Source organism: Anopheles funestus, chromosome 3RL (genome assembly GCF_943734845.2).
Source record: "Anopheles funestus chromosome 3RL, idAnoFuneDA-416_04, whole genome shotgun sequence".
Classification (NCBI taxonomy): Eukaryota; Metazoa; Arthropoda; class Insecta; order Diptera; family Culicidae; genus Anopheles; species Anopheles funestus.
The window spans coordinates 46,686,062-46,705,451 of NC_064599.1; the positions used below are offsets into that span (position 1 = coordinate 46,686,062).

The 19,390-nt window shown below is 39.6% G+C and overlaps 3 protein-coding genes across 5 annotated transcripts in view; 1 reads left to right on the forward strand and 2 right to left on the reverse strand.

The window, feature by feature from the left end:
- Positions 1–2,654, reverse strand: part of LOC125767756 (uncharacterized) — a 38,642-nt gene extending 35,988 nt beyond the window's left edge. Inside the window, exon 1 of the mRNA XM_049434637.1 lies at positions 950–2,654. The gene's annotated coding sequence lies outside the window, so the exon portion shown is untranslated. The remainder of the gene's footprint in view (positions 1–949) is intronic.
- A 152-nt stretch (positions 2,655–2,806) lies between these two features.
- LOC125767755 (aminopeptidase N-like) lies at positions 2,807–6,856 on the forward strand. Its single transcript, XM_049434630.1, has 5 exons — positions 2,807–3,664; positions 3,725–4,019; positions 4,089–4,440; positions 4,547–5,801; positions 5,873–6,856. Exons 1-5 carry the CDS (start codon positions 2,928–2,930, stop codon positions 6,498–6,500), a joined length of 3,267 nt encoding a protein of 1,088 aa, XP_049290587.1. The 5' UTR covers positions 2,807–2,927; the 3' UTR covers positions 6,501–6,856.
- A 6,521-nt stretch (positions 6,857–13,377) lies between these two features.
- Positions 13,378–19,257, reverse strand: LOC125767761 (vesicle-fusing ATPase 1-like). Of its 3 annotated transcripts, none has more exons than XM_049434646.1 (9): positions 19,096–19,257; positions 18,878–18,934; positions 18,704–18,792; positions 18,362–18,586; positions 17,623–18,286; positions 16,975–17,499; positions 15,947–16,237; positions 15,489–15,673; positions 13,378–15,418 (listed from the first exon to the last, which is right to left on the reverse strand). In XM_049434646.1, exons 2-9 carry the CDS (start codon positions 18,884–18,886, stop codon positions 15,121–15,123), a joined length of 2,286 nt encoding a protein of 761 aa, XP_049290603.1. In that variant the 5' UTR covers positions 18,887–18,934; positions 19,096–19,257; the 3' UTR covers positions 13,378–15,120. The 3 variants fall into 3 exon arrangements, with proteins under 3 accessions (XP_049290603.1, XP_049290602.1, XP_049290601.1); XM_049434645.1 differs by having other exon boundaries at positions 18,878–18,996; XM_049434644.1 differs by having other exon boundaries at positions 18,878–19,257.
- Positions 19,258–19,390: the final 133 nt, after the last annotated feature.

Sequence of the window (19,390 nt, forward strand, 5' to 3'; positions counted from 1 at the left end):
CATTACGCCAAGGGGTGAAACGTAAGACAAAACGTGTAATCTTTTTTGGACAGATTCTAGCTTATTAGACCACACAGCGGACGAGGGATACCAGACCACCGAGCTAGTCTCAAGCAAAGAACGTACAAGGGATTTATAAAGAGTTTTTAAACAATGTGGGTCGGAGAGCTTGCTAGATTGCCTCCAAATAAACCCTAGCATCTTCTATGAAGCACCTAGCCTTATCTACGATATCACAGTAATGTTGATGAAAGCTAAGCTTATGATCGAGTGTAAGTCCTAACACAGTGCGGTGTCCTAACACCGCGACAGTAGCGTCACAAAAATATTGTAGCTAAAGACTAAAGGACGAACAGATCTATAGAAGGACATAGTCACGCACTTATCAACAGAAATAGTCAGGTCATTTTTTGGCACCAATCCGTAAAGCTCTCAATGGCACTTTGCAAACAGAGACAATCAGACAGGCACCAAACAGGAAGGAATAGTCTCACGTCGTCAGCATAGAGCAGGCATCCAGATTTAGGAATAACAGAAGTTACGTCGTTGATAAATAGTGATAACAATAACGGGCCCAAGTTACTGCCCTGTGGAACACTAGAATCGCTCTCGAATTCGAGGGATGGACAGTTTTAAATTTGCACCCGGTAGCGACGATTGACGAGGTAGGATTTAAACCATTCCACAAGAGTGTTAGAAAACCCAAGGCGAGTAGTAGGCGGGGATTAACACGATCGAAAGCGGCCTTTAGATCTGTGTATACTACATCCATTTGGGCACCAGTGGCAAAGGCAGCATGGCAGTGGGATATAAATACGATTAGATTTGTAGTCACACTGCGACGAGGGAAGAATCCATGTTGATGCGTAAAAATGAGCGACCGACAACGGTTCATGATAGGAGAGTGTACAATGATCTCGAAGATTTCCAAGCAGCAGGGAACTCTCACCTTGCACTGAATGCAGCTTGATAGCTACCGATGAAATCTCGTCCATTCGTCCTGTAGTTCTTCCTAATCCCGAATCCTTACCATCAACAGATGCATAATGGCGGCAAGCCTCTTCGTACCCACCACCACCAGACCTTTGCTGCCAGCTGACTTGTTGCATTTCAGCTGTTTGATGGCACCGATGACATCTTCCAAGGATGACGGGAGCAATTCGTTATCATCATCCTTGCTGTCGTAGAACTGCTCTCCTCTGCTTCCTGCGCCTGGTTTGGTTTCTCTTGCATCTGCTCCATTCAGGTGTCTGTCAAAGTAGCACTTCCACCTGTCGCTCACTTCTTGAATGTCCGACAGGACATCTCCTTCCTCGTCACAGCACATAGCGGTTATGGAAGTAGAACCACTTCGTGCCTAATTCAACATCCTGTAGAACTTGCACAGCTGCTTCATTAGTTACTCATCCGGCTTTTCGAATGCCGCGCTTCTTGTCCTGGAAGAGTCGGGTCTGCTACCTTCTCAGTCGTCTATAGTGGTCACCTGCACTCATAATCAAGCCATTCTCAACCGACTTTTCTGAATGGTCATGTGATTGGAGGAAGCGCAGTTTACTAGGCGAAGCCGTTGTCTTTCTCCAGCTGGTGGGCGTCGAAACTTCCTTTCGTGAGTTTCAGCAATCCTAAGAAAGATTGCGAGCTACCACAAGTAACAATTGATAACGAACTTGTGGGCAAAGGCGGTGTGAAAAGAGTAGAATCCTGAAGTCGGAGGCAAATGGTGAATTGAATTTGCGGTTGCTAAGTAAAAAGAAAAACATAGAACAAGAAAAAAAAAGAATGAGAAGGATCGAAAAGTTATGTGATGTGATCACATAAAAAACCGGGATTATCGAGGGATCAACTGCTTTTAACTGTTGTTGTGAGCGTAATGTGTAAAATTATACAGTTTTATAGAATAATTGTGAAAAAATATAACATATGAACGACGTTGCTCCTGAGCATAACACAAAACTGAACCCTACAGTGTAAAAATCTTAACGCTGGCCGAAATTCCCCGTTGTGAATCACCACCAGTGAATTTATACTGTACAATGATTTGATTTTTTTTTATAATATGTACACCACATTCGACAGAATTATTTGAGGTGCAGTAAAATGGTCAAATGAGACAATGTTTTATCTCCCCGTGCCGTATTTAGTATGATGTGCAGTATTTGACAACTGATAACAATGACTGACATAGAAACAATGCGCTATTTTTCGGCTATTGATTTTTTCTAATCAAATTTAGATGGGATAGTATGTGTGTCTACGTAAAATTATTTAACCTGACACATATAATTTCCTAACCGAGTATTCTAGGTATAAGACAAAATGCCTTGAATTTTGCCTTGACAAATTGAATGAACTTAAGCCTTACAGGGCTGACATTAGGGTGACAAGGAGACATTCCTAACTGTAAAATAAAACTTAAAAACTGATAACTAATGAACAAGTGCGCCATATCAATCGATATCACAATATATTAAAAAAATCACAATATATAAGATGCATCTAGTATTTCCATTCACTTATCTTCACGAACACATTTTAGTTCTATTGGCATATCATGAGCATAAAGAACCGTGTACATAATACACAAAGTCGTTTACAGGAATACTAATACTATGAATCCTGCACATCGTAGGTCATGTGTTTCACAATAAAAAAAAAACAGAATAGCAGAACAGAAAGCGTTTAGGGCGATGAACAGTCCAATTGTGTGTACGTCAATTTCACGAAAACTTGACATACGACAACCATTATTACGCTGTTAATGAACGATCTTCAATCGTTGAACACTATCAAATATTGATAAAGTATACCTCTCCCATCTTACAGGTACCTTGTCTGAGCATACTATTGCAAAAGCCACTTCAATTTAAACGCCGATGGTCATGTTTCTGAAGATAACGACAAAACAGATAACATCATAATATGACTATATGATTCTTTCTCTGAATAGAAATCAGTACTGGTTTAGTTATTCATCAGAAAGGATGAAGTGGCATAGGTGCAAAAGTGCAGGCGATTCCGTCTCTGTGCAAATAGTGTTACAAATTTTAATTGTTTCATTGTCGCTTATCCATTCCAACGCCCAAGATCAAGATAAAAATTATCGCTTACCAAATCAGACATATCCGCTCAGATATAACATTGAGCTAACAACACATATCCACGATGATACCATCGGCAACGATCGATTCCAATTCGAGGGTAAAGTGACGATACAGCTAATGACAATTGGCGATCCCGATGCAAAAACGGATGAAATAACTCTCAACTATCGCCAGATTAATATAACACATGTCAAACTATGGTATATTATGCAGAATGGCTGGGAAAACACAATTTTAGATGACGATAAAAGTTTTACCGTTGATCCTGTCCGAGAATTTGTTACAATATCTTCTTCACAACCATTAAATGGAACTTATTTTTTGGAATTAAAATATAATGGTACATTGCGAGAAGACAATGGTGGATTCTATAGATCTTCTTATCGCGATTACAACAGTGATGTACATTGGGTTGCAACGACACAGTTTTCTCCTACAGATGCTAGACACGCATTTCCTTGCTATGATGAACCCGGAATAAGGGCTCCAATAGCATTGCGTGTTATTCATGGCAAGAAATATTCTGTTCTCTCGAACACAATGCCAATCGATGTGCGAGAAAGGTAATTTTTTTTTTTCAAATATAGTTCAATGAGTGATTGTAATCAAGTTAAATATTACAGCTTTTTGGAAGGAATGGCAATTACGACTTTCCCCGATACGCCAAAGATGCCGTCATACTTGCTAGGAATCATAATAAGTGACTTCACAGCAGTAACTCTGCCAAATTTTCCTCGACAACAAGCATATGCTCGCCCGACAGCTTTACATATTCCTGTTGCTAACTTTATAATAGAAGCTGGTTTTAAAATATTGGAAGCACTTGAAGATTTCCTACAGACCTCATACATACTGCCGAAACTTTCGCATGTGGCCATCCCCGATTTTTCCCCCGGAGCCATGGAAAACTATGGACTAGTAATTATCAAACTTACGAATACCGATAAAACTGAAACAAACTAAGAACAATTCATTCGTCCATTCCAGATAACATACAAAGAAGAAAATTTTATGTTTGATCCACAAACTTCTCCAATGAAACAGAAAAAGAAAATAGCCACAACTGTTGCACACGAAATAGGTCATCATTATTTTGGTAACTACGTATCTCCCGCATGGTGGAGCTATCTATGGTTAAAAGAAGGATTTGCTCGGTTTTTCGAGTATACAGCGGCACAAATAGTTTTTCCGGAAATGGAAATAGGAAAAATGTACACTATTGACAAAACACACAATGTGCTGCAAACAGATTCACTTAGTTCATCCAGACCAATGACATACTATGTCAATACACAAACGGAAATAAGTAACATATTCGATGATATCGCTTATGATAAAGGTAAGTCAAATATGTTTAGGAGATGTTAAAAACATGGTCTAATGCCTATGTCTAAAAAACTAGTTTGATATTGGAACTTTTTTTATGTTCTCTCTCGTATTATTAGGAGGAGCAATCCTGCTGATGTTCTACCACACATTCGGCCAAGAGCCATTTCGTAATGCGATGATAAAATATCTTCACGACAATGCTTTACAGTCGGGTAGTCCAGAAAAATTAGCTGAAGCTATGCAACTAACAATATTCGATCCGTTAACATCTGGTAAGGTTCGGTTCAATGCATCATCCCTTCTCCAGTCGTGGACAGAGCAGGCTGGATATCCTATACTGTACATCTCTCGATTTAATGACGATTGTTCATTGCGGATTGAACAACAAAGATATCTGTTAAAAAGCAACGACACAACCAATTCGACTGCTAAATGGATAATACCTTATAATTTTGCCACAAAACAAAATCCCAGTTTTGAAAACACTACCTATACAGACTGGATTACGGAACAGTATCATATAGTCAAACCAACGAATGATATGAATTGGACATGTGACGATTGGATCGTATTCAACAAACAACAGACGGGTTATTATCGCATAAATTATGATAATGATCTATGGCACCTAATCACAACAGCTCTTCTACAAAATAGTACAGTAATCCATGAAAACAATCGAGCACAACTAATAGACGATGCTATGAATAACGCACGCTCTGGAAGATTGTTGTACACTGTTCCGTTGCAGTTGCTGCGATACCTGTCGGAAGAAATTGATTATATCCCTTGGGCAGCTACTGACCGCAATCTTGGTTTACTAAATGTGCTTATGAGAGGTACTAACAAGTACGATTTGTGGCATAAGTATTGTTTAGAATTCGTCGAACCAACCTACGTTCGCTTGGGCATGGCATCTCCTGACCAGGATACATTAACGCAGCGAATGACACGAGAAATAGTGGTTAGCTGGGCTTGCAAAGTTGGTTCACAAAGTTGCCTCAACACTACAACTTTCATTGTAAAAGAGATAGCCGAAAATCGATTGAAAGACGCAGATCCTGATCTACGTGAAGTTATCTTTTGCAATGGATTGCGGAATGCATCTACTACCGTGTTTGATTCTATTTGGGAACGCATGCAGTCATCTCAAGACCAGTCATACCGATCGGAACTCATTCGCTCACTTGGTTGCGTGGAAAATGAAACACTAATTAACAAATATCTCTATAGCACGATTTCGTCTAACACCAGCAACTACTTTAATCAAGAACGAGAACGTGTTTTTACGGCTGTTTACAGAAACGGAGATTTGGGTATGAAAAATGCAATGAACTTCTTACTAGCAAACATGGAACAAGTTAACTTGCTGTAAGTATATTGTACACCACTTCAAGAATATAAATGGTAATTTATTATCATGTTCTTATTTTACTTCTCAGTTATAATAAGGGCAACTTTGGTGGTCGAGCGATCAGTTCTATTGCACGTAATATGGCGCAGCAAATCACTAGAGAAAGCATGCATACACAATTGCAGGACTTAATGGCAATATTACTAGAAAAGGGCTTTTTGCGGGCATCTGATATGTTACAGGCCTTGGAATACTCAAGTGAAAATCTAATGTGGATTCAAGAACGAGGTGCTCAGATTGCAACATGGCTAGATGAACAATATCCTTCAGAAACTGAATCTTTAACAACTTTAACTACAATACTGGAAGATACCTCAACCGATACCTCAACCCGGACAACGAAAATGACAACAGCGAACACACCCACAACGAGATATACCACGAACGATGAGTTTGAATCGACAAAAACTTCGACATCTGCTTCTATGTCTACTTCTACTACTACATCCATGAACAATTCGTTACAAACTAATATTTCAACTAAAGTCGATATAGTTAGTAATTATTCTACTCCATCAATGAACTTGATATCGTCTACTGAAAATTATGACAACAACCACTCAAATCGTCTAGTACATGATATATTTTATAACTGCTTATTAATCGCCTGCAAAGTCATATTCTTTGTAAGAACTACATATTCAATAGATTTTTAGTAATCGCCCCCCAATTCCATTAGAGATAACATATGCAGCGAAGCGCAGTCTAAACATCGTTCTCACAGATTCCCACCGGTAACGTTGTCATATGGCAACCTCTGCCTGACCAACGACCTCATGCGACACCACCAGACTCCATCCGACATCAGACACGTTTGGCGAGGCGCAGTTCAGCAACGCCTTCAACCAACATAACCAATGCCATAACCCAGCGTCACAATAACAGCGCCAGCAATCACTGTATCCGACAATGCCGAATTAAAAATGTTAGAATTAAAATTTCAGTCTGTTTCGTACTATCCTAAAATAAACAACTCATAATTATGTATGTTGAAAATTACGATATCATCAAATTGTCTAGTACAGTAAATATCCGAGTTACGCGGTTCTCAACATACGCGGATTCGGAGATACGCGGTTTTTAAAATTTGACAGAAAGAGGAGTTTATAACTTATACTTTATACTTTATCTTTTATAGTTATATTTTATTCGTTCCTTTATGAATTTAGTTATTTGTAAACTTTTATCACATCAATAAAATAATTTTTCGTTTCATGCATAATGAATAAAATGTTATTGAAAATTATGTTTAACACATTCATCGCCGTAGATTTATTGCATTTTTTGACACCGCGTTGAACGTGTTTTTTATTTCACCTAACAACGGCCAGGCCGTATATCTTAAATCGTTGAACGTGTTAAATATGATTAAATAACGGTCTGTTTTGTGTTTTTAAAAAATACCTTTTCTTCTTGCGCATACATTGGATCCCTGAATAGGAGGTATAAACTACATGTCATCCAGTATTCGAGATACGCGGATTTTCGAGATACGCGGATTTCTCTGGAACGCATCATCCGCGTATCTCGGGTAATTACTGTACATGCATAATTTTATTACTGTTTTAATCGCTTTCTATGTGATACCGCTCATAAAGCACTTACTTACTAACTTGTAGGGGTTGGATCATCCACTACACCAACTAAACGGTCCCAGAGGGTCCCGAGACGATAAGGGTCCCCTAATTTTAAGAGACTCTTTAGTTTAATTTGCATTTTTCTGATAGAGATGCTCACGGTGTGGACCGTCTAGGGCTCTGTCATTCCTGGGAGCTTCGGAGACGAAGGAGTTCCCCTGCAGCAGCCTTGAAATTTGTTGCACACGGAGTATACTACGGATCGATTAGAAGGCCGAAAGAAGACACGAACACGATTGCCGTTGATGTTTAACACTGATTTTATTTAACTCTAACTTCCGCTTTTATACCTTAATTTATATTTACTTTTAACATTGTTTTGTTCGCTTATTATTAAATAGCAGCGTCATCAGCATGCCGATCGACCATCAATTGCTCACGTGATTGCCGCTTTGTTCATTATTAATTAAGTGCAACGCAGCCAAACCGTTCCGATCGTTCGATCGGACGGATGGCTACGGTGACCTACTGAACTAGAGACGAATTTTGCCTACTGAGGCTTTTTTCCGTCAGCGACCAAATTCTCTAACCTTCCGACGTTTACGTCTTGCTTTAAGTCTAGATGAAAAATAGTGAAATAAAAGAGATGCAACGAACATAACATAGTGGTCCTTCCAGGAGCTCGTTAGTGAAAAATGTGAGAAATCTGAGAAGCATCCCATTTATCATCTGGAACACACCATGTGCTACGACACGCTGCATCGAACCGATCGAACGATCTAAGCCGCATGTACACAACAGAACGCCGCATCGAGCTGAACGCAATTTACACAACACTTAAGTTTCTACGAATTCGTGTGCCGCATTGTACCGATCCTACGATCTATGTTAACCAACAACACTAAGCACAAACCAAGTGTTGCGCTAATGAGTGCAGTAGCAGCAGCGGCGTCAGGTTGCACGATCAGGTTGGTAGCGATATCAGCAGCCCAATGATCAACCAACATACCTGCATCAGCAGAGCTACGGGTGGATTCAACAGGAGAAGCGCCGTCCAGCCAAGAAGCGACAGGATGAGATCTATCGCCAACGGAGAATATGACACGCTCCATATCGAAATCATGACGATCGTGTACGCGTGTACACGTGTACAATAAGAATAGGAACCGCTATAAAACCGCGAATAAGCACAATAACAACCATATGTATAATAAGAATAAGAACTGCTGACCGCGATCGGTCAGCGGTAATTAGCTATAAAACCGCGAATTAGTTTTAATAAATAGGTCATTAACAAAGAGAACGAGTTAGAGTATTATTGCTCTTTAGTCGGCGTATCCTGCGCCTGTCTAAAGAAACACGCCGCGAGGTTAGCTTCGCGCACGTGACAAGATCCATGTAACCCGGACGGCGGATTTCGACTACGTGCAATGTACGCCGCAGTTCTGAAGTCAACAGTCAACAGCTGTAACAGTTTCAGGGGCGGCACGGTGGTGCATGTGATAAACGGCGTCGGTCCACACGGCAGTACTGGGTTTCAAATCTCATCCGGACCGTCGCCTCGTAGCAAGGATTGATTACGTGGTAAAATAAGTCTAGTAAGCCAGAAATGGCCGGCATGACCTGTAAGGTCGTTAAAGCCAAGAAGAAGAACAGTTTCAGAAGTTGATAGGTGTTGGTGTTGGAAGCGTACACCAACGAATTGTCTGCAGTTGGAGTTGACATAGGATACGGAATGCTGTGTTGGATTGTATGTAAAAATCAGCGCGGCAATAGAAGGCAAAGGAGTGGAGCGCCTGGTGGCGGAGATGTCAGTAGTCAACAGTCTCCACAATCAACATGTAGGTGCGTTGGGTGGCGGTCAACAACGGGTTGTGGCAGCGGCATGTAAAGGTGCGTAAGAGAACCCAGAATTCGTGATGGCGACCCTTCCAGCGAACATTCGTAAGAGCAGAGAGACGCAAAACCTGGTAAGCAGCGTAGAAAAAACGGAGGGAGTCGGAGGGAGTACTTCTGCTATATTAAAACTACAACATCCCATCGAACAACGGGAATTCGGTCACAGACTCACGGGAGTTGAATGAAAAGAAAGCGTCCATCGTTACCATCGGTTACAGACTTCCGATACAAAGTATCCGAGGTATGCAGTATCACAGTTTGTGGAGGCCATGGAGAAAATTGACGTAATCGACAGTGGCCACATGAAGATTCTGATCACTGGCGATTTTAATGCGCAACGTAAGGAGTGGGGCAGTCGTAGTATCTGCCAAAATGGTGAGTCAACTAATAGAGAACTTGGGTATAGTAGTTCTCTATAAAAGAACGACGTCAACATTCAGAGACAATGCAGTCGCTGCCCCGAGTAGACGCGATGTGAGCTTCGCAATGAACAACATCAGTCGAGAGAGGAGGTACATTAGGTTCGAGGTGGGAGATACGGCGGTTTGGAATCTACTGCCTCTTGCAGGGTCTATGGTACAGAGCGCAGGGGTACGGTGAAAGACTCAACAGTTCCGAGAAAGTGGTTTCAAGCTGGCGCAAGCAGCCGACCGAGGTCACAGATACAGCCAACGACGACGTGGTTGATCTGAATGGACGGCTGACACGCGCTTGTGATCACTTCAACGAAAATCACTCCAACGCACGGACACACTAGTATTCCTGCGTACTGGCAGACGTTCGACATAGAGCATCTGACGGACGAGTGCAGAGTGACAGAGCGGCGAGTGGTGGTCACCACAGACGAGCAGAAAAGACTCATCGCGAGCGAGAATCTTCAAGGGGCGAAAATAGCGTTCTAGACTTCGCCCGGTTCACCGGATAAACCTAATTTCAATAAACATAAACACCTAAGTGTTAAGTGTTGCATTCACATACGTTGAAAAAAAGTGCTTCAATTTAATTGCTATTTAATTCATTACCACGTTTGTATTACATGATCGTTGAGAACAAATTTTCATCGGGATATAAATGGCAAAATAAGTTTGTAATACTTATTTCATGGCTTAGGTTCTCTGATTACTATATCTATATCATCAATTAATTGCATCAGCAATTAATTGCACTTTCTTCATAATGCTTCAATTTTTAACCTCGTGTGTGTTTATGACTTGACGAAACTAAATTATACTCCAATCAAAGAGAAGTTACTAACTGATACGGTCTTTAAATTATTATATTGTTCCTTTAAAAAAAAACGGCCATTGATTTTCATAGCATATCCATTGTACATTAACTAGATCAATTAGTAAAAACATATAATAAAACATATGATCAATTATCGTTCTAAATGAAAAAGGTAATAAAACTTCTTGTACGAAAATTTTTCAGAAGGAGACATCATTCAATTTTTGAAAATCGCGTTGGTTGGTACTGCGCTTGGTGTCATACATACAGCCAAAACTTTCACAGAATCTTTTACTTTTCTGTGTACTCGTTTTGGTATACGTTTAACGTCACTAGCCCTAGAAATGGAACTGATTGTGTTAAAACATTTTTTTAATGAAAATGCCTTGGCACGATCCCGTCGAATCTCCAACGATTCCAGGCCAAGAATTTGGCACTGTGTATCATATGAGCGCAACTGAGTTTGATTGGCAACCAGGAGGCGGCGATAAACCATCCTCGTGAAATACTTTTGCGCCTGTTCGATTTTTGTAGTCCAAACATCAGATGCAGGACTACAGACAACGCAAGCGTATTCCAAAGGTGCACGGGAGCGTCACTCCCAAGTCGCGGATTGCATGGACACGACATAGCGGAATTGAATTTAGGCGATAGTTGTAGAGAACGGGTTGACGAGCAGGAGAGAAGGAAATGATGGAACATTTACTGGGGCAACACGTAAACAGAGAAAGGTTACGGGAGGCGAGTGGCTAGACTGTGCTAATTTTCAAGCTATCAGTCTTGAATGCTGTCTATAAGATAATGTCCCGAATACTCTTCTGCAGACTTCTGAGCCGTTATGGCAAGCAGCTTGCCACAGATTTCTTAGTCAGCTACCAAAGGTATCCTGATAGATGTTAAAGTCGGAAGGGTACGATAGCTGGGGCAAGTGATGAGGATGTTGCACTCATGCTCCAACAAGATATTGCTCGTCAACGAACGGTTCGGCCCGTGACGTAGAGGAGCACAGCGAGCTCGTTGGCTGAATCAGGTGGAATCGAACCTGTCGGAAATCGGATGCAGGCGTGAATGGAGGACTTCAGCCCTGTCCATGTCCATCCAAGAAGAAGGTGGATTACGGGTATTTTCCACTGTTACTCTGCTGAAACATAGCATTAGTAGTAGTGATGCAAAGAAAAAAGTTTTAAGAAAACAAAATTCAGTTCAATCGGTCGCCACAATGGATTTAAGTTTTCTTCTGCTGTGGAACAACAAGAGAACTTGGTTTGCCATTTTACGCTTTGTTGGAGTTTAATTATCCTATACCAGTCGAGAGTAAGTCGCGGGTGGAATTTCGTACTGGTCCAATCGCTGGCGCCGCTACCATCGACATACCATGTCGCATGCTTAGGTTCTCATCTGCATAACAATAACAATTTTTCTGAAGCCAAAAACGTAAAAAATGTGTATAATCATAATTACTTAATATTAATGAAGAATTTTAGGATTCGTGATTCATGATTGTTGCGCTCACAAAGGTAGCTTTCGGAGCAGCAGCTAGAGACAGGCACGTTACACGCCGACTCAAGCACAGTATGAACGCACCAACTGGTTCTCGACAAATAATTATTTTATTGATCTAAACAATTTATAAATTCAGTTATAAAAATCTTCGGTCAGCATATTTTTCTGATGGTTCCAGCCCGCGTCGCTAAACGTTGTCTTATTCTTAACGCTTAACGTATTATTGACCAGCTGGCACCTGACGTGTAATCAGCTGGTCAGCACGTTCTGACTTAGCAGCGCTTCTTTCGACCTAAGTTGTCATCAGCGATAATGATTCTGTGGGAATTCACTGAAGATTCAAATGAATGACTCTTTTCATAGGATTAATTAAGCACAACACTACTCATAAGGATTTTCGGGCCCGTATGTGTGGAAGCAGCCGCTATAATTACGTGCTTTATGCGTCGTACGATGATCTCACTGTCGTACATTAAGTTAAACTCGTCAGGCTTTGGTGGGCTGGCCATTTCATTCAGATGACACCGGACGTCTCAGCCGTCCCAGTCCGTTTAAGTCGTCCATATGAGGAGTCTTGGTAGGGAGAATCCAAAATGAGATGGAGCCAAGGCGCTGATACGTCCGTCAGTAAGGTCGGCATAATGGATTGACAGACGACGGCGCCTGACCGTGCGCGGTTAGAGGACTTCTTTAGCAGGCCAACACCGCGAAGCAAATAATAATAATAATAAAAATAATGGGGCGGCTCGGTGCTGTATATAATAAGCAGCGCCGGCCCACACGGCAGGACTGGGGTTCAAATCCCATCCGGACCGTCTCCCCGCAACATGGACTGACTATCCTGCTACGTGGTAAAATAAGTCTTGATACGGCCAGGCCGAGCAAAAAAATAATAACAATAAAAATAATAATACTTATTCTTCTTTTTCTTCTTCTTCTTGGTATAACGACCTCTGAGGTCATGCCGGTCATTTCTAGCTTACGAGACTTATTTTATCACGTAGCTAGATAGTCAATCCTTGCTACGGAGGAACGGTCCGGATGGGATTTGATTCCCGGTCATGCCGTGTGAACCGGCACCGCTTATCACATACGCTTATTACATATACCGCTTAATAATAATAATAAGTAAATAAGCTCAGATTACACAATATAGAATAGAAAACCCTGTATGGAAGTTATTGCTTGTCAACTCTCGATATAGTTTGGGTATTATTGATTATTTAAGCCTTTCAATTTGAAAAAAGTAGGAGAAACAAAGCGGTTTTTAGACCAGATAAATTTTCCTCAGCATGCATATGTTATACTCTTAAAAAACCAACACCCATGATCATTCAACTGTATAACTTTATTGGTTAACTTTGTATTTTGCACATAGACCTTGAACTGACATTAGCATTTATGTCGCTAGTAAATATGGAATATTGTTTTGCTTTAATAAATGAAATTTTTCCTTTAGTTATTTATATACTAACATATTTCACTCTTTGATATTTATGGCTACCATTGTATCATTTTTAATAATTTTCTACTATTCAACCATATCGTGCAAGATAAGTCAAAAGCACTAAGACCTTATAATTGATACAATGCTAAATATCACTACGGAATATTACAGTAAAAAGTATTACAAAATAAATTAAAGGATATTCGCTTTTTATAATCTGAATTAATTTCAAAACAAAGCGTTGTTCTACTGTCACAATTTCGTCAAATGTATTATTGGATTGATTAAAAAATAAAAAAAATGTATCCTAGTTTAAGTTTCTACTAGTTGTAAGCAATACAACGTGGCCTTTCTATACAAAGAAAAAATATCAATGAACAATCCACTAATTTGAGAAACCAGTAAACTATATAAAAAACGTTAGGGATCACGAAAGTTACAATGACATAATAAGCAAGTGTACAGTTACAAGAAATGTTTTGTTTTTGTCTAGTATTTTTAAAATTGCACGATTTTTCATGTTGTTTGTTGGTTATAGATCCTTTATCACTTGAATGTTGTAGCAGCATTACATATGAGGAAATCAAAAAAATATTTATTGCTTTTTGACTTTTCCATTTACGCGTTAACCTTCAAAAATATGTGGTGCAGCAATTTTATGATTTAAACGAAATATACAACAAAAATATTTTGGGAAATAAAAAAAACATTTAAGACATTAACACTAAGAATGGTTAGGATACGATCGCATATTTCGTTGCTGCTACAGGTGGTGGATAAAATACACATTAATAATTATGACAGAACGATTAACTTTAATGTACTTGTTCAGTTAACGATTACTCCTCACTTTAGTATTATGTGTTCTTTTTTATATTTTTTAATCCTACTTTTGCTTGTAATATTATATTTTGTTTTATGTACTCTGCAGTATGGCTCGTCCCATTGTATATTCGAAAACGCATAGGTAAACAACATGTCAGTTGCGAGTCAAATCTAAACTAGAAAGCGGTCTCTATTTGTAGGGATTCACGGCTACGGATAACTCAAGTTACAGATGTACTAAGCATTTAGAGTACTGGTTATTTTACATCTTGCACACAGATAGCATAGTTTATGAGAATATCCGTTTTAAATTGGAATAGCGAGAAAGATCGCGGCCATTTAATATGCAACAACAATTCCTGTTCATTCAAATATGTCTGAACTGGTATGATCAATTTAACACTTGTTACATTTTCCTTGCAACCTTGCAACATATTTAAACTAATTGTAACGGTGTTTTGTAAGTTTATAAAATGCAAAGAACACACTCATATCTCATAAACATTTCTAATTTGCCTTTTGTTCCTGATTTGTTACTGTAAGCGTTACAGTTGTTGAGTTCAGAGCCGCTAAGGAAACAAAAAATATTCTAGTAATAAATATTGGTAAAATTAATCGTTCGATGTAAAGATGAATGTACATTATGGTATTATTTTATTTTTAAATATTTTTTAAACTTTCCTTTTTTGATAAGAATAAATTTGCTTGTAACATTGCTCGAAGGCAAACTAAAGGCTATCTGTAATGCTTTGCGGTGCAATAAGCATGGAAAATACATTTAAATGCTTAAATTACTTTTCAATGTGCCACAGTAGCATCTTCTATTGCCCCTTCTTCTTCAAGTTTTGATAAAAATTTCATCATACGTGTTTGGGGATCCATTTGCCGCGCTAAATCGATTAAATCCAATAATTTTTTAATACCAACAAAAATACGTCGTCCTTTCAAGCGTTTGTAAATAGCAGCTAATTCATTGCGTCCAAACACATCAGGTTCCTGTTCGAGGACAGCTATCAAATGATCTGCAGTCGATAGATTCGGTACATGCAGAACAGCAGTAAAAGCTGACAGCATTTCCATGTCTTCTAATACTTGTCTAAAATAACATTTCGAGTTTATTAATCGAATATTGAAATTGCACTATTTGTTATCAAAATGTTACATACCGTCGGCTGGTAGTACAGAGGATAAGAAGTTTTTTTCCTTTTGGTGGTGGTTTTTTTAACAATACTAAAAGTGCCTGCAGCGTAAGATTCGAATACCGAGGACCAATCGGACCATAATCCAGCAATCTCTCGATATTATCAACGAGGATACAGCTGAACGTAGAACGATATGCGTCGTCAAAATACTGATGAAGAGAAAAATATGATTATTTTATGGGTTATGTACCACTCCTCCTCCTGCTCATCGTTCTTGGCTTAACGACCTATAAGGCCACGTCGACCATTTCTGGCTTACTAGACTTGTTTTACGACATAGTCAGTATTTGCTACGGTGGAATGGTCGGGATGGGATTTGATGCTCGGTCCTATCGTGTGGAACCAGTGTCGTTTAACACCACCGGACCGTCCCTACCATCCACTATCGTATGCAAATATGTATCATGCTTTCTGTCAATTACCTTGCGTATTTGTAAACATTTGGCACTCTCTGTAAAGCCAACCATTTCATCAGGACTGCAAACTTTTACGAATGGGAAGTCGGATAATTTCGCCAGCTTCGCTGCAAGCGCAGTTTTCCCAGCATTTGGTGGGCCTTCTAAAAGCACCGAAACCAATCCGGATCCTTCTGCACCTCGAGCTTGTTCGGTGTATAGAGCACCATCTTCAAGAATATGGGCAACCGGTAAGCCCCAATTGATAATTCCTCGTGTTAAGTAATTTTCGAGGGCTTCTGCTGCAGTACCGAAAGCCTGAAATATACATACAGAAAATAGGATTGTTAAATCATAAAATTATTTAAACAAAAATTATAATATTATATAGTTTATAAGCTCAATTTCAAATGTCAGTAAATTGTTATATTACTCTCAAGGGTTAATTCAACATATGGTAGACGGTGTGTTCGGTACAGTGCTATTGTGCACAATGCACGAGATCTAATCGACTTGCTCTCTCGGTATCTTTGATCATCACAACGATTGTTCGTTCGTTCAGCAATCGGATTCATTCTTGTTCTAGCGGTGCATAGCTATAACCATTTTGTGTCTTTCGCAATATAAAAATTAATTATATTGAAACTTAGTATCAACATAACTTGTATACCCGCATACACGAATATACCGATTTATAAGACAATAGATATACAGTGAGCGCGAAACGCAAGAGTTTAGTACAAACCCTGTCAATCATGCTGTGCAAATGATTTCTAAGAGGGCGGTACTTGTTCCGACATTGCCTTGCGATTTGCCCAAAATGTATGAGATTTGATAGAAGTATACGTTAACGCAGTCCGACGCAGCGTCAGAATATTCAAAATGTTCTACTTCGACGCACTATGTGACGCGTCTACCAAACTAATAATATTTTTTCAGGTTGCTTATGCTTAAAGTTGTCAAATGTATTGGACACAATGAGACAGAACGTTTCGAACGCTGCGTTGGAACATGTAGCGCAGCATAAATGTTTTAGGTTAGCTTGTAAAACTTACCGGTTTGATGTCATTTTCGAACGCATGCAGAAAGTCTTCTCTAGTTACCATCAGTTTCTCCATAGCTGCAGGATCTACTTCTACTTTTGAAGCAGCTTTTATTAAGCGATTCATTGCGGTGGATTGTGCAGCACGAACCAATCCTTCCAGTTCGGCTCCACTAAAATTTTTAGTCTTTACGCCGAGCTCCCGTAAGTCGACGTCGGGTGCTAGTTTCTTGAATTCTTTCATGCGTCGAGTATGGATGGACAAAATCTGCACGCGCCCTTCTTCATTAGGAAGGCTTATTTCCATTTGTACTTCCAACCGACCAGGCCGTAATAGAGCTTCGTCTATCATATCTCTTCGGTTAGTCATTCCGATGACTAGAATGTTATTTAACTGTTCAACTCCGTCAATTTTTGCCAATAGCTGATTGACAACAGTATCATGTACACCGGAATTGCCTCCAACAGTACCACGAGCTTTGCAAATCGCATCGATCTCATCAAAAATGATTATGTGTAAACCGCTTGCTGGTCCGAGCTGTATACATATGGAATACAAATAATATTAATGCAAATTCATCTTTGTGGTACCTTCAAACCATATTATGTACTCAGAATTGGATGTACTTTTTTACAGCGTGTTGCTGTGTGTTTTACTTACCCTTTTTTCTTCCTCTTCCGCATCCGCAAATAACCTACGCACATTAGCCTCTGATTCACCAACATATTTGTCTAAAATTTGTGGACCATTTACTATCTTTGGTTCACGAGCGTTCAACATTGTGCCAATCTGTCGAGCCATAAGAGTTTTACCGGTACCAGGAGGCCCATAAAGCAGAATACCTTTTACATGTTTGCATCCCAGTTGCTCAACGACCTCCGGTGGAAAAACACGAGATGCAAATGCACGTCGAAAGATAGCATTGAATTCACGATCCAAACCTCCAATACCCATTCTTCCAAAATCCCAATCAGGATTAATGATAGACTGTCTAACAGCGGTAACACGCCCCTTCGAACGTCCTACCAAATTTAATCCAGATCCTTCTGCTTTTTCAAACGTTACAACCGTGTTGGCTAACAATCTGCCAAAATTGACGCGTTTAGGTTCTACGGAACCACCACCAGATCCATTGCTTGAAGTTGATACACCACTAGCCATGGCTGCGGCATCTATAACTTCAAGTGTTTTCACCGCCAAGCAGAGAAGCTTTTTATCCTGAAAATTAAATACCAGCGGCTGTCCAACGGTCACTGCTAAACCTGCAAATTGTAATAAAAAGTCTCTTGCCATTTGATCACTGTCGTACGGCTCATGCGTTACACTGTTCAATGGAAGAAAAGATTCGATGTAGTAATGTAACACACAACCAACACAAAACATGGTATTTGTCTCTTACGTTTTTTTCTGCAAAAAATCCACTTCTAAAGCAATACTGCAAAGCACCTCGGAGGATCGTTCAAAGTGATATGGTTTAACGCTAATGTCTTGGTTAATCGAAAGTGTTGCCCATTTTCGCTGAAGTAGTGAAAATCCTATGGTTCCAGGATTTATTTCTCCAGCAGCTGTACGTTCGATGTAAAATATGAAATGTTGACCTGGCGCAGTCGATACGTCGATATACCTGCGAAAATATCACACATGCATACGTTTTCGTGTTGTATATTCCAACAAATGTTTAATTATCACAATGAATAGCAATAATAACAATATCACTATTGGAATTGCAATCGCTTCTTACTTGATATCCGAAGGGAAATCGCCTGCGCTAACGATGGCTCTATTCTTGAGCGACAATTCATCGGTGGGGCACTTTGCAGCTTTCATTATCTTGAATCAAAAAAGTGGGTGTAAATAGCAAATTTTCCATCAGAATATTTAATACACCATAACAACTTAATGTAATTTTGCTTACCATTGCCATTGCGAAGATTTTGTTTCTCTTTTTACTGTTTAATGTATATGTATGGATCTAAAATCGATAATCCAGTTTTACTTGGAAGTATTATTTATTCAGTCGACGTCCAATTTGTTCTGAGTTTTGATGTTGGATTGCACAAAGTTTACTTCATAAAGCTATACTTGAATTACATAAAATGGCTTTGTGAAGATTTTGCATACTTGTCCACTGACCTTGATGTAAGTTAATACTGTTGATAGAAATATAACAAGCACACCGTGTATTGAAAGCTTTGCACGAAACACTAAGCCAGCACAATACGCAACATCGACAAATACAGTATTGAACACTGAAAGCAGAAAAACAGCTGCGCATGCACCAAAAATGACTGTGGCATGACCAAAGCCTTTTGTAATGCAGGGTCTTAAATGACAATACGAAGAACTTCAAGGTGAATAGAATGCGATGCACGATATTGAATGTGTGGCCATGATGGCCACCCGGTGTGCAAAGAGCGAGACGAACGGA

Bases quoted from the DNA above. Each gene is read 5' to 3' on its own strand.
- LOC125767755 (XM_049434630.1), top strand. From the start codon at position 2,928: ATGATTCTTTCTCTGAATAGAAATCAGTACTGGTTTAGTTATTCATCA. The intron at 3,665-3,724 runs GTAATTTTTTTT...TAAATATTACAG, and splicing joins CCAATCGATGTGCGAGAAAG to CTTTTTGGAAGGAATGGCAA. The intron at 5,802-5,872 runs GTAAGTATATTG...TTTACTTCTCAG, and splicing joins ATGGAACAAGTTAACTTGCT to TTATAATAAGGGCAACTTTG.
- LOC125767761 (XM_049434646.1), bottom strand. The intron at 17,500-17,622 runs GTAAGTAAAACA...ATATGTATACAG, and splicing joins CGGAAGAGGAAGAAAAAAGG to CTCGGACCAGCAAGCGGTTT. The intron at 15,674-15,946 runs GTAATTGACAGA...TCTCTTCATCAG, and splicing joins AATGTTTACAAATACGCAAG to TATTTTGACGACGCATATCG.